Source organism: Penicillium diatomitis (assembly GCF_028827545.1).
Source record: "Penicillium diatomitis strain IBT 30728 chromosome Unknown utg000008l_segment0_segment0, whole genome shotgun sequence".
NCBI classification, from domain to species: domain Eukaryota; kingdom Fungi; phylum Ascomycota; class Eurotiomycetes; order Eurotiales; family Aspergillaceae; genus Penicillium; species Penicillium diatomitis.
This window is the reverse complement of record NW_026623180.1, coordinates 1,408,391-1,420,633: the sequence shown is the minus strand read 5'-3', so window position 1 is coordinate 1,420,633 and position 12,243 is coordinate 1,408,391. Positions and strand designations below refer to the sequence as shown.

Here is a 12,243-nt window from a genome sequence, read left to right as displayed (position 1 = left end):
GAGGCACCTCGCAAGATGCTCTCGGTCAATGGCCGAAGCGCTTGTTCTATTACTGACAGGTGCTTTGGCACGTGGATTCCATCTCTTGCTTGAACCACTTCCAGAGCTACAGTAGTAACAGTAGTTATAGTACAGCTACCTGTATTTCACATACCAAAGATATAGACATACCGTAAGTTGATGATACGCGTGGATAGATCGTACCGGAATACACTAAACTCTAAACACTCAATACAATACAGCTTTCGATCGATCCACCCTTTTATGGAGCTCAGCAAGGCACACCATCCACTGCAGCTTATCTCAAGTCTAGACCCCGCAGCTATTCCGATCCGTGACGTCACGTCGCGTCCCACATCTCGTTCAGCTCGTCCGCCCGCCGGAGATGCTGAACTCTCGGTATGTTTCAAAGCCCGTCCCCGTTGCCTGTTCCTTGCAAAGGTACCGTGACCATCGGATGATTTGAATCTTAGAGCAAGGCACTCGAGGACGTCTGGTTGATACACACAACCGCACTTGTTGACTTTCCCGCGCAAATATGGTTGCGTGCAAAACAAGGGCATACAGAGAAAGTGAGCGCCGATCATGACAGAGGCACGCAAGACCTTCACAAGTAACAGACACAGGTAAGCCATCATATGCTCTTTTTCTTCGGATGGGGTGTTCAATAGGTTGAAGTACATTTGAGGCAGTCTAACGCATATCTCGACTAGATGCCTTAGTGGAAACTTTGCGCCCGTCCATCGACAATTCCGTCTCACAGCATGCTCATATTCCGGTATCCTCCCAGTGGAGCTTCATGGCGGCCAGTACGTACGAAATGGCGGAAATCCCAGCTTTGGAAACCAACCTCTGGAAGATGTACATATGTTTGACGGCGATGGGATGCTGAGTGGCATCTGGTTTCGGACGACAAATCAGACCAAGAAAGTTGATCCTTGCTTCGTGAATCGATACATCTTAACCGATCTATACCTCGGCGCAAAGTCAATGCCATATCTCAGGGCTCCAATCTTGCCCAGTATCGCCACCTTGGCGCATCCGCTAAGGTCCACGATTTCAACGTTCTTCAGGCTGTGTCGTTTTCTGGCACTGATAGCTTGGTCGTTTATCAGTCCTGATGCGCACCCTGTCCGGAAGGTCAGTGTGGCGAACACGGCCATTCTCTATCATGACAAGCGAGCGTTGGCGACGTGTCAGACCGGCCCGCCCATGAGGGTTCAACTGCCAGGACTGGATACAATCGGTTGGTTCAATGGACACTCGGCAGTCAACGAGAAGAAGTCCTACGCAGTGGAGCAGGACGCTTTTGGCTGTAACGGGCCACTGGGTTTTTTGAGAGATTGGACGACTGCGCATGTAGGTCACGCCGCTTTGCAAGTTCTCTGGCGCATATCGAGAAGATATGGATACTGACTGTTCCATGTCGAAGCCTCACGTGGATCCAGCTACAGGAGACCTCATCTCCTTCCAAGCCTCCTTTCTGCCACCATTTGTCTGGTACACCCTTATCCCCAGATCCGATGCGAGTCAAACTCGGTCTTCCGTACTCTATGCGCCAGTTCCAGGAGTGTCCATCCCGAAATTGATGCATGACTTTGGAGTCTCACAGCATCATACCGTGATTTTGGATCTCCCAGTTACGCTCGATCCGATGAACATGTTGCGAGGACGACCAATTATCCACTATGACCGAGACTCGCCATCGCGCTTCGGCATCTTTCCGCGCCGGCACCCGGAACAGGTTCGCTGGTTCCAGACGGACCCCTGCTATATTTTCCACACCGCAACCACGTGGGATGAGCCCGCAGTCAGCTCATCGAATTCGCATAATTCGAACATTCAGGCCGTGAGTATGGTCGTCTGTCGATACACCAACGGCAACATGTTGCACTCAATGGGTGCCATCGAACCCACCAATGCCGAGCTGAGCGACAGCAAGCTTTATTACTATCGGTTCTTACTCTCAGATCAACATCAAAATGTCATAACGCACCAATGGGCGCTGTCCACAATTCCGATCGAAATGCCCGTCATCTCAGCCGCTGTCCAAGGTAAAGGTGCCCGTTTCGTTTACGGCTGCTCCTCGCGCGACGCGATTTTCGGCGCTAAGACAGGCGAGCCGATGAAAGTGGACTGTTTGGTCAAAGTCGACATTCACACCTTGATCAAGCGGGGGGTGAAAGAAAGCCCTCGGCCGATCGAGGGCTGCGTCGACACCCGAAGCATGGAAGAAGTGCTATCGAGCCAAGACGCAGAAGATCCGATTCAAATCTTCCAAGCTCCAGTGGGTTGGTACGCGCAAGAACCGCAGTTTGTCCCGCGCAACGACGCACGGTCCGAGGACGATGGGTACCTTCTGACCTTGATGTTCGACGAGTCTCAACTGGATGCGAATGGGCAAGCCGATGAAAACTCAAAGAGTGAACTGTGGATTATCGACGCGCGGGACATGACCAGCGTAGTGGGGAAGGTGACCCTCCCTCAGCGAGTGCCATATGGATTTCATGGTCACTGGTTTAGTCAGGAGCAAATAGAAGCGCAGAGGCCTTATGCGCGGGTGCGCACGGAGATGACAGAGTGATCGCAGACATGCGGAGAGAAGTCTGGTTAATATACCCGGTGATATTGCATGGCTACGGAAGCAAGCTGTCAACGGGGCTGTCTGATTTCCGATCAATGATTTCTGATCCAGATGTGGCTCGAGGACTTGTATATACCCTATTTTCTTTGGGCTTAATCCTCGCTACATACTGTCTTAAAATGGGATTCAGATCTGAGACTTGGGACTTGGTTAAGCACCCCGATATCGTGAGATTATTTCAACTCAGAGTCTTCGAAAAGCTCAGTTCCACCCCCATCGTGACAGTTGGCGACGAATTCTCCTCCACATCTTGGTCACTGGAACGCGCTTCGACTATTCTACCGTTGGGGGCTGAAGTTCAGATATCTCCACTCCCCCTGATAGCAGTTCTCGAAACATCCCAGACTCAGAGTGATCGTCCCATTAGCACAGCAAAAATACCCATGATCAACCCAGCGGCCACAGGAACAGATCCCATGACTGGCCCAAGCTAGGCTGTCCCCCAGTGGACCTCGTGAGATATCGCGGAACCAAGGGGCCAAACCAGGGTTCCAGAAGAGGAACAGAATCATGTATATACCGACCTGACTTGCGATTCCGACCTGGTCATGGTGGAGTTGGGCCTCAATGCCATACTGCTCGGATTACGAGTTGACAATTACTTCTCATCCCGGATTATATGAGAGCTAAGTGGACTGGGAACCGTCGGAGATGAGCGGTCCCATGTTATGATAATTGAGGAATTCGGAAAAAAAAATATTAAATCAAATCAACATGATCTTGCGCCTGGTTGACATTTGACAGGGGGGCCCCCAAAGACACTGTAACCACTAGCCCCTGTATCCAGATACCTGTCCAGGCCGTTTATCAGCGTGGTTGCATCCAACGAGCACAAAAGCCACAAACCCTCCACGATTTCACCGGCAGTGAACGAATTGCTCACTGCACAGCTAGAGGGGGTTCAATATCATCCCGGATGGCCGCAACGCCGGGATAACTCGATCCAATCGCCGGACACTCAGAGCAAGCGCCTCTCCCGATGACAAAAGACTTGCCCGTCACGTCCATACCTACTCGGCAACTCAAGGGGACGGGACAGAGTCGCTTATTGCTTGTTCAATCGCGCTTTGACAGTCGAAGTGTCGCAATACCAAAGAGACGTGTGACGGCCTGCGAGTATACAGGTGATCAAGGCTCGTTATCGAGTTCAATGGCAGCAGCCTGGCTGTGGTTAGTGTGACTACCTCAACTGGGTATCAGATTCAGATGTGCGAGAATGGTTGATTATCTGGACAGTCTGGAGTTGGGATTAGGACATCTACCCAAAGAGTCACATGGACGTCATGAGCTCGGTGGCTGGAGTCTCAACATTCTTTCGCCTGTTTCCGAGCAAGTCATTTGCAAGTGCTGATCTGATCGCACGGATCGTAAGGGGTTGGGCGGGTTCATTCTAGGCTTTTACATGTCCAACTAATTTACCTTGGGGTCTAGGGCTCGGAGTCTTCAGCCGGCCGTTGCTGTTCTTGGTTTTTAAAAAAGCGGAATCAAACGTGGAACGCTGATCATAGGAGTTACAAGTACCGCTCAGGAAACCATGGAATCGTCGGATGAATAGTGTACAGTTGTACATCAAGTCTATGGTTGAACAAGTTGGTGTAATCTGAAGGATAAATAGGGAAGAAAAGCATGATGCGCATCCATGGATCAGGACATCGATGAGACTGTAACCACGGACCAAGTACGCTAAGGGTGGGAAAACACATGAAATGTCCATCATCCAAATATATGAAGGCTAATGCGGTATCAACGGTCGCAACTGGTGATCAAGGAATATATACGCTGGACATTCTATTCACTGAAAAGGAGGAAAAAAAAAAAAACAGTCGGCGGAGGGCTTCAGTCAAACATCGACTTCATAGCCTTGTGTGCGAGTTCAACGCCCAGGCTGTAGGTGAAACAAAAAGTCAGTACTTGGCATTCAAGTGGGGAGTTCCCTCAAACATGGACTGGTAGAAGGAGTTCTTAACGGAACCAACTTACAAGGTTGCGGCATTAGCAGGAACGGCACGGGCCAAGGCGGGTCCGAATCCAGGGAAGAAGGCCTTGAGACCACCGTTGGCGTATATCGTGCGAACAATTCCCCCGATGGTGGGCTTACCCGGTGCACTCTGCAGACGGGACTTGATGGTATCGACGGGGAAGACGGGGATCCACATGGCAATACCGGCGGCGCCACCTGCAGCCACCACGGCCGTGAGAGAGAGCTCACCGGTGACATTGCCTTCAGCATCCTTGGGAGTCAAGGAGCGCTTGATGTACTCATACGCAGCAAAGTACGCAGCCGATCCGGGACCGTCACGAGCTAGCGTCATGGCACTTCCCCGAAAGACACTGCGAACACCACCCTCCTTGTACAACTGACGGACCACATCGAGACCACCAGAGTACTTGGGCTTCTGGCCCGGCGGGGGCGGGTTCTGGCCCTGAATCTGGAGAAGAACCTTGACCCGCTCAAAGGGTGCGGTGATCAAGGTCATGGGAACGGCGGAGAAGAAGCCGGCCGCGGAGATCTGAGCAATGGAGTATTGGGGGGTACCGTTGACAACCGGCACGGTTGTGGTCTTTTCAACGAGACTTTTGCCGACATCGTAACCCTGCAGGTGTTGATCGAGTTAGAGAATTGAATGAATACCATCACAGCCACGTCGATCAAGGGCGGATTTGCAAAGGTCGCCCCGCGACAAAAAGTGGGCTACATACCCAGAAGCTCACGGCGACTGTGACAAAAAAGCAAAAGAAAATTAGCTTTCTCCGTCATTTTCCTCTCGATCTCCCCCAAAGGCCACTTACACATCGGAGTCACACCCACGAGGGGGGCAGATACACCCGCATACAGACCCTACAAGCACATTTCGCACTCGGTCAGTCTGATGAAAAGCTCCAATAACAGTCCAGAAAGAGAAAACCTACACGAGCCAGACCTTCACGGGCAATCGTCCTCCGAACGACATCCATAGCACCTGAATAGACACCCTTCTCGGCGGTCTGCAGACGGACCTTGACCAGATCAAATGGGTGTCCCACCACGACCGCGCAGAGGCCTCCCGCAGCGCCGGCGGCGAGAGAGCGGATCTGCTGAATGGTCTGGTTCACGGGCTTGGCATCGAGGACCTTCTTGACCTCATCTTTGATCTCTTCGGGAGCGGTTGAGGAGGTAGACATTTTGTGCTGGCTGGGTGAGGAGAGCAGTTGGGAGGGGGAGGAGGAGGAGGAGGAGGAGACAGAGAGAAGTACAAAAGGAAGAGGCGGGGTGGGAAAGGGCCGCGAAGAAGGAAGACAGGAGCTAGGAGCTGGTCACGGACGAGGTCACTGGTACAACGCAAAGGGACACCTGATTGACGATTGCAAGACAATGAAGCCGCTGGCAGAGTGAAAGAAGAAAACGAGAGAAGACGTCAAAACGAGATGCAACCACCAAAAAAAAAGATGGCTCGGGTCGCAAACTTACTAAGAGACGAAGAGCTTTGGCCGGCCTGCGTAATGCGGACCGAAGCCGAACGGCGGCGCTTGCGCCCACTCTGGGGCAGATTTCCCCCCGGACAACTGCACATGAGCCGAGGCTCGGAGACCGGAGAATCTGGCCCTCCGGCGATGACCGCTCGACGGTTCCGTTTCCCCATACATCTCGCAGCTACCTACTTGTTCACACGGAGATCCTGAAATGCAGGCCTCTGATCAGGAAGAACGAGCCTGAGGCCGACATCGTTCATTCTGTGCCTTTTGAAGAATCCTCGACTTTGAAAGGAAAAGTCACCACATCCGTCGTCGATTTGTTTCGCAAGCACATTTCTGCTCTCTCTGTCCGTGCGGAGACCGCCGAGCCCGGGTGAACGGGAAAAGTGCGCGGGCGCAACCATTTTCCCATGGAGACACGGAAGCATGAGTCCGGATCTGCTTCCACTTGAACGATGTTATGCTGGACAAGTGATTGAATTGCAAAGCCTTTGGCGTACACCATGGCTACGAATCAAGTACCAAACCCTACAGCCTTACGTGGAAACCAAATTCGAGGGTGGCAGGTGGGCACATGGCCGCTCGTCACATGTTTCTAAAAAAGCCCCTGGCACGTGCCGTTGGCGGAGCATGACTTCATTAGATGTTTCTTCGGGTCGTCGACATTACAGTGTTCTTCGTAAAAATGAGCGTTCGTGATGAGGGCAGGTCCATAAACCAAACCACAGCAGGGCATGAAAAGAAAAACCAACTACAAATGGGGTATTCCTCCAGATTCGCTTCTCATTAAAGAGGGGGGGGGGGGGGGGGGGGAAGGAGAGATCAACAAGGCACCGCATCCATCTACAGGATGAGCATAGCAGCCAGACCCAGAGCACCCATGGCACCAGAGCCCACGGTGGCCATAGGGTAAGCAGCACCAGAGCTGGTGGTGCTGGTGGCAGCAGCGTTGGAACCAGAGCCAGAGCTAGTGCCCTGCGCACCGTTGCCAGAGCCCGAGCCGGACGAGCTGGTGCTGGACCCCGAGCCAGAGCTGGAGGAGCCGCCACCGATGGTGCTGACAGAGGTGGTGACCATGGTGCCAGTGGTGACGGAAGTCATGGTCTGGGTGGTGAGGGTAGTACCGGAGGACTATTGAACGAGTTAGTGCCAGGAGTCAAGATGGGAGATGAGTTCAGGGCACAGAGCACTTACAGGCGTCAAGGTCTGGGACTGGGTCAAGGTGTTGGTAGCGACGCCGGTGGCAGTGCCGGTGACGGTGCCGGTGAAGGTCTCAGTAGTGGTACCAGTCACGCTTCCAGACGCGTCGGTCAGAGTCTTGACGAGAGTGCCGGTGGTGGTCTCGATCAAGGTAGCAGTCACGCTGTGGGAGGTCACGATGACGGTGGATGAGACACTAACACCAGTGCTCATGCCAGTGGAGGTCTGGTCACCCGACTGAGTGCTGGAGGAACCGGTGCCAGTAGATCCGCTGCCGGAGCCAGTGGAAGTGGCCGAGCTTGAGGCGGAGGAACCGGTGCCAGTAGATTCGCTGCCGGAGCCAGTGGAAGTGGCCGAGCTTGAGGCGGAAGAGCCAGTAGCGCCAGTACCGTAGCCGAAACCAGAGCCAGCTGTAAAGATAAGCATGAGCGACACGGTCTTGAATCATTTGGAGGAACAGGGGTGGTTGTGAATGCGACAACTCACCAGGGCATGAGGACAGGGCCATCTGGAGCACCGAGGCGACGTTGTACTGGGGGCAGGCCTCAGAGGTGCAGTCGCGCACACCATACATATAGTCCTGTTTGTTGCAGAGGCAGGTCTTGTCACCGGAGTTGCATCCAAGCTCCTTAGCCTTGTCGTTCATGTTGTTGATACACATTTGCTATCATGGAGAGCTGGTCAGCACTTGGTTGTCTCACGTGAATAGTGTGGTCTGGGCCTCTTCGCCCAAGGCGCAAGACGCAACACAACTTACAGCGCAGTCCTGGCTGGACATCTCAGCGGCGACCATGGAGGTCGCCGCAAACAGAGCAAAAGCGATGACAGACTTCATTGTGATGGTGGAGGGTTGAAGAAGATTAGGTAACTTGATGAAGGATAGAGGAGAATTGGGGATGTATGAGAAGGATAAAGAGGCTCGTGGATGCTTGGGGAATGAGAAGAAGAAGAAGGGAAAGATGGAGGGATGGGGGGGCAGCTGGTCTCCGTGATTAAGTATTTCTAGAGAAGGCAGGAAGCATCGATAGGAAGATACACTTGTGGAAGGCTCCCGCGTATGTACAACAGTCGCAACTCACAACCACCCAAACAAACCAATCTGCGCGTAGCCCATCCGCTGGTGGCTGTCCCACTTTCTCTCAATTTTTGTTTTTTTTTTCTCCTTCTCCACTGCTGTCTCGAGTTTGGTACAGCTCAACCTAGACCGTCCAATTTGCAAAGTTTTGACTATGTCCGACCTCCAGCCACTTCTCCATCTGCCCAAGTGGGGGCGCGTCCAGGCAAATGACGATGGGGGGATCGCGAGAAGATCACAACAGGCGGCGCAGCCAACAGAAAGAAGAAAAAGCAACACTCCGGATCCACTACCGAGCTGTGAGATGGTTGAAGATCGAGAAGACCGAGAAGACCGAGAAGACCGAGAAGACCGAGAAGACCGAGCTCTGCGCTGGCTACTCCAACATGAAGTAGCATATACTAGTTACTCATAAGTAGTCAAGAGTACCGACGCGAGTAATGAGTTGTGACTACCTCTCCTGTACGTGCGAGGGTACAGCGCCAGTGCTCTCGATGTAGCGTGAGCTCGCATCCAATCTCCACACTCGGAAGCTCTCCCCAGCCACGCTGATCGACCATGTGGAGCAGCACTCTGCACACTACACAGCGGTGACCCATGAGATGAGGCGCTCACCGACGGTTGTCATTCGCGAATAGCGATCCGGTGTGAATGGGTGGGGATTATGTACGATGCTTCACGCTCTCGAAGAAGACTGGCATACGACAAAAGACTGGGGTGCTTAGCGAAGACCCAGAAAGCCTGATTCCGTCCCAAGAGGAGGCTGGAGGGCCATGTCCTCGTTCCTCCCGAGACTACTGCCATTATCCATACCTCTCCGGATTACGAGCTGGCCAACAAGGACTCCAGACCTTGGCACTCTGTCGTGGTACTGGGGTGCTGTCTGGTTGTGCACGACCTGCGTCACAGGTCCTTTGCAGCCACCCTGACCGATAAGGAATAGAGACAGAGCAGCAATTCAGCCAGGGCCGGAACAGCTATCTCGTTCTGGTCAGAACAGGAAGGCAGCAATGGTCCATCACGATGATGAAGTCATATATGCGCAGGGATCTTTCCCTGTGTGATGTGTTTGATTTTCTTTTTTTTTTTTGGTTTTTTTTTTTTTTTCTCTTCCGTTCTTTTGTTATTTCGGCCCTGGAAGAGGCCCAGGACCTGGATTTTGGGATCGATCAGGGTTTGACGAGAGAAGGTCATCCTGACCCGACGAGCACTGGTGCTCGAGTGGAACTGGAACTCTCAAGAGTGGAGATCGGTTGATGTTGATGCGTTCATGGGTGGTCATTCGACGGGTGCCAGCACTCAAGTGGAGCCTCCAGGAAGCCAAAAGACCCAACGCCGAGAGGCGGCCAAACTGGTCTCTTCGTTGACTCGGGGACCTTTTGTTTTTCGCGTCGGATTGAGCTTGGAATCTACTCCGATCCGGGTGAAAGAACCACGGCGAGAAGAAGGGTGTATCACTGTACATACTGTGTAGTGTGTACATCATACAGGCCTCCCATACGAAAACTCACAGTCTCGGTGCCTGGGCCTCGGACGCCCCTTCAAGATTGATCGGAATGCGTTCTTGACCCTCTTTTGACATGAGTCGACTGTTGGACCTCTCTTTCGAGGATCATCAGGTCAACCTGGTGACGAAAGCGTTGAGTCACTGGCGATCACTTTCCCCAGCAACGCGACTTCGCCAGGACGTCGAAGCGTCCAGAACGGTGTGACCACGGACTGTCCAAGCTTTGCCAATCATTTGTCCATGTGGGGGAAAGTACGGTAGACTTGTAGAGTACTAGAGTTAGACGAGTAGATAGTAGACTCCAGACTGTAGTCTGTGCTCTGTACAGACCTGCAAAGGTGACACTGGATGACTGTAAAGAGCAGCCTCATGGTGATGAAAGTCAATACTGTGATCACTCTACTGATCAGTCATCCTTTGCCCTACCGTCCGGCAACAGGCACGTCCAATCAATCTTGGCTCTCCAGAAAGTCAATTGCCAATGTCCGTCCATGCGTCATTCCTGCGAGATTTGGGTCTGTGGCTGGGTCGCTACTTTGAGTACTTACTACTTTCTCCCCTCGGTTCCTCTCCTCCGGCACTGCTGCAAGCTCCAGTGATACCGTGTCCTACGGTCGCACCGAGCTGCGTTGAATCACTTTGATCTCCCTGTATACACTCAACACTGTACATGCATAGTGGGACAACGGAGTCTGACCATGGATTCATCATCTGGGTGTGTGGCGTCCGGAGCTCCATGGATGAGAAAAGTGGCTCATATAACCTGTATTGAAATCTTGAGTCTCTCGGCTCTCGAGTCCTCGAATTCATCGACCATTGCAGTTTGCACAGCACATGGAGGACAATAGAAGCTTTGGACAGGTCATCTGCCGATGCATCCTTTCGCAGCCTCATCGGTCGGCGACTCGGCACTCGAACCCAATGCATATTCATCAACCTCGCCATTGGATCCTGGTCTGCATTTGGACGTGCTCGGTCCTACGGTGGTGGGAATGCTTGAAGTAGTCATTCACATACACTCATAATCCTCACGCTCCGTACTCCAGAGTCCATACAAATCAGACCGTGCTCCGATGGGAGGATACTGGATTTGCGGGTCAATGATGATCCAGCCTACACTGGATGGACGTAACAGCGGCACACGCCCGACGGATACGGGAGTGCACCCCATCACGAGGAATCACGAGCGCGAGGTCGTCCATCACTCGTCACCAGCCACCGCTTGTGAGCCGTGCTTCATGCAATACGCATCGCTCTGGGCCTGGGCGCATGGATCCACGGTGATCAAATGGATTCGGATGGGCGCTTGCTGTATCATGATTTACATTTTACAGTGACTACTACTATTAGTAAGTAGCAGGATATAACTCAAGTTAGTACAGTACCTGAGTACACACGGCTATGCGCCATGCGCTGTACCCTACTCCGTCTGCTACCTCAAACCCAATAGAGCAGTGCACGTATCCAACAGGCACGATGTACAGCAAAGTCGCTGGAGCGAAAAGTCTCTCAACACTGAAACAGTAATAGTTCTCACCCGACCCAGGGGAAGACAAGGGAGTCTCTCCCACCGGGCTCAGCCAATGTGGCGGTGTTCCAGAGAAAGTGGTGAGTTGTGGCTGTTCAGCGCCACAGCCATGATCTCACCGACGCCTCGGGACTCACGCCAAGCCCGATGAGCGCGCTCGTTCCGTGTTTCCAGGCCAACTCAATTCGTGCCGACACTCGTGACGGAAGAGACCCGCACGGATCTTCCAAAAGGGCCACGGGGGAAAGGAAAAGTCTCTCGTGGCGTTCCCCGTTCTGGCTTGCTGGGACAGCATCATACTGTTCATCCAATATCAAAATCCAGATCAGCTTGAAACAGGCCGTGCCACTGATTCATTCGATTTCCATTCGAGCTTTTCGCTATGTTTTTCTGAAGAAACCTACTGTAGTCAGTGTACTGTGCACTGTGTAGTGAGAGTCTCCATCTCAAACGACATCGCGTCTTGGTTGATTTTACCGATCCGTGGTTAAATTGAAAAGCACTTTGCCACTACTTCCTCAAGTCTCCCAGGACTCTCGATGCTGGATTCCCTCTGTCTATGGTCTACCACCGATGCAACGTGGCAGTGCTCGGCATGGATCGTCTGATCGTGGCTCCGGATCTATCCTCATTCTCCTCATTCGCGGCACACCGTGTCCTCCCACTTTCCAATAACGGGACTTGGTCGTCCGATACAGATCGAAGTTTAGACCATGGTCATCTCGGGCCCTTGTCAAGAACCCTGACATGACATACCATCTGCAGACCTTGCCAAAGGGAAAAATGGATAAAGAAAGGCCGGGGAGCATGCAAGAAGAACAAAAGTATGACAGTGC

At 52.7% G+C, this 12,243-nt stretch overlaps 4 protein-coding genes across 4 annotated transcripts; 2 read left to right on the top strand and 2 right to left on the bottom strand.

Moving 5' to 3' along the window:
* Nucleotides 1-264: 264 nt before the first annotated feature.
* On the top strand, nt 265-2,584 carry N7539_006498 (carotenoid oxygenase family protein; the record flags this gene model as incomplete). The annotated part of the gene is made up of 4 exons (XM_056936100.1): nt 265-399; nt 474-613; nt 723-1,359; nt 1,433-2,584. 4 exons carry the CDS (start codon nt 265-267, stop codon nt 2,582-2,584), a joined length of 2,064 nt encoding a protein of 687 aa, XP_056789024.1.
* Nucleotides 2,585-4,480: 1,896 nt separating this feature from the next.
* Nucleotides 4,481-5,806, bottom strand: N7539_006497 (carnitine:acyl carnitine antiporter; the record flags this gene model as incomplete). The annotated part of the gene is made up of 5 exons (XM_056936099.1): nt 4,481-4,529; nt 4,625-5,238; nt 5,345-5,361; nt 5,435-5,483; nt 5,555-5,806. The coding sequence occupies 5 exons, from the start codon at nt 5,804-5,806 to the stop codon at nt 4,481-4,483; spliced, it is 981 nt and encodes a 326-aa protein (XP_056789023.1).
* A 1,134-nt stretch (nt 5,807-6,940) lies between these two features.
* N7539_006496 (CFEM domain-containing protein) lies at nt 6,941-8,132 on the bottom strand (the record flags this gene model as incomplete). The annotated part of the gene is made up of 4 exons (XM_056936098.1): nt 6,941-7,228; nt 7,292-7,707; nt 7,784-7,961; nt 8,055-8,132. 4 exons carry the CDS (start codon nt 8,130-8,132, stop codon nt 6,941-6,943), a joined length of 960 nt encoding a protein of 319 aa, XP_056789022.1.
* A 455-nt stretch (nt 8,133-8,587) lies between these two features.
* On the top strand, nt 8,588-8,767 carry N7539_006495 (uncharacterized protein; the record flags this gene model as incomplete). The annotated part of the gene is made up of 1 exon (XM_056936097.1): nt 8,588-8,767. The coding sequence occupies one exon, from the start codon at nt 8,588-8,590 to the stop codon at nt 8,765-8,767; it is 180 nt and encodes a 59-aa protein (XP_056789021.1).
* Between the last annotated feature and the right edge of the window lie 3,476 nt (nt 8,768-12,243).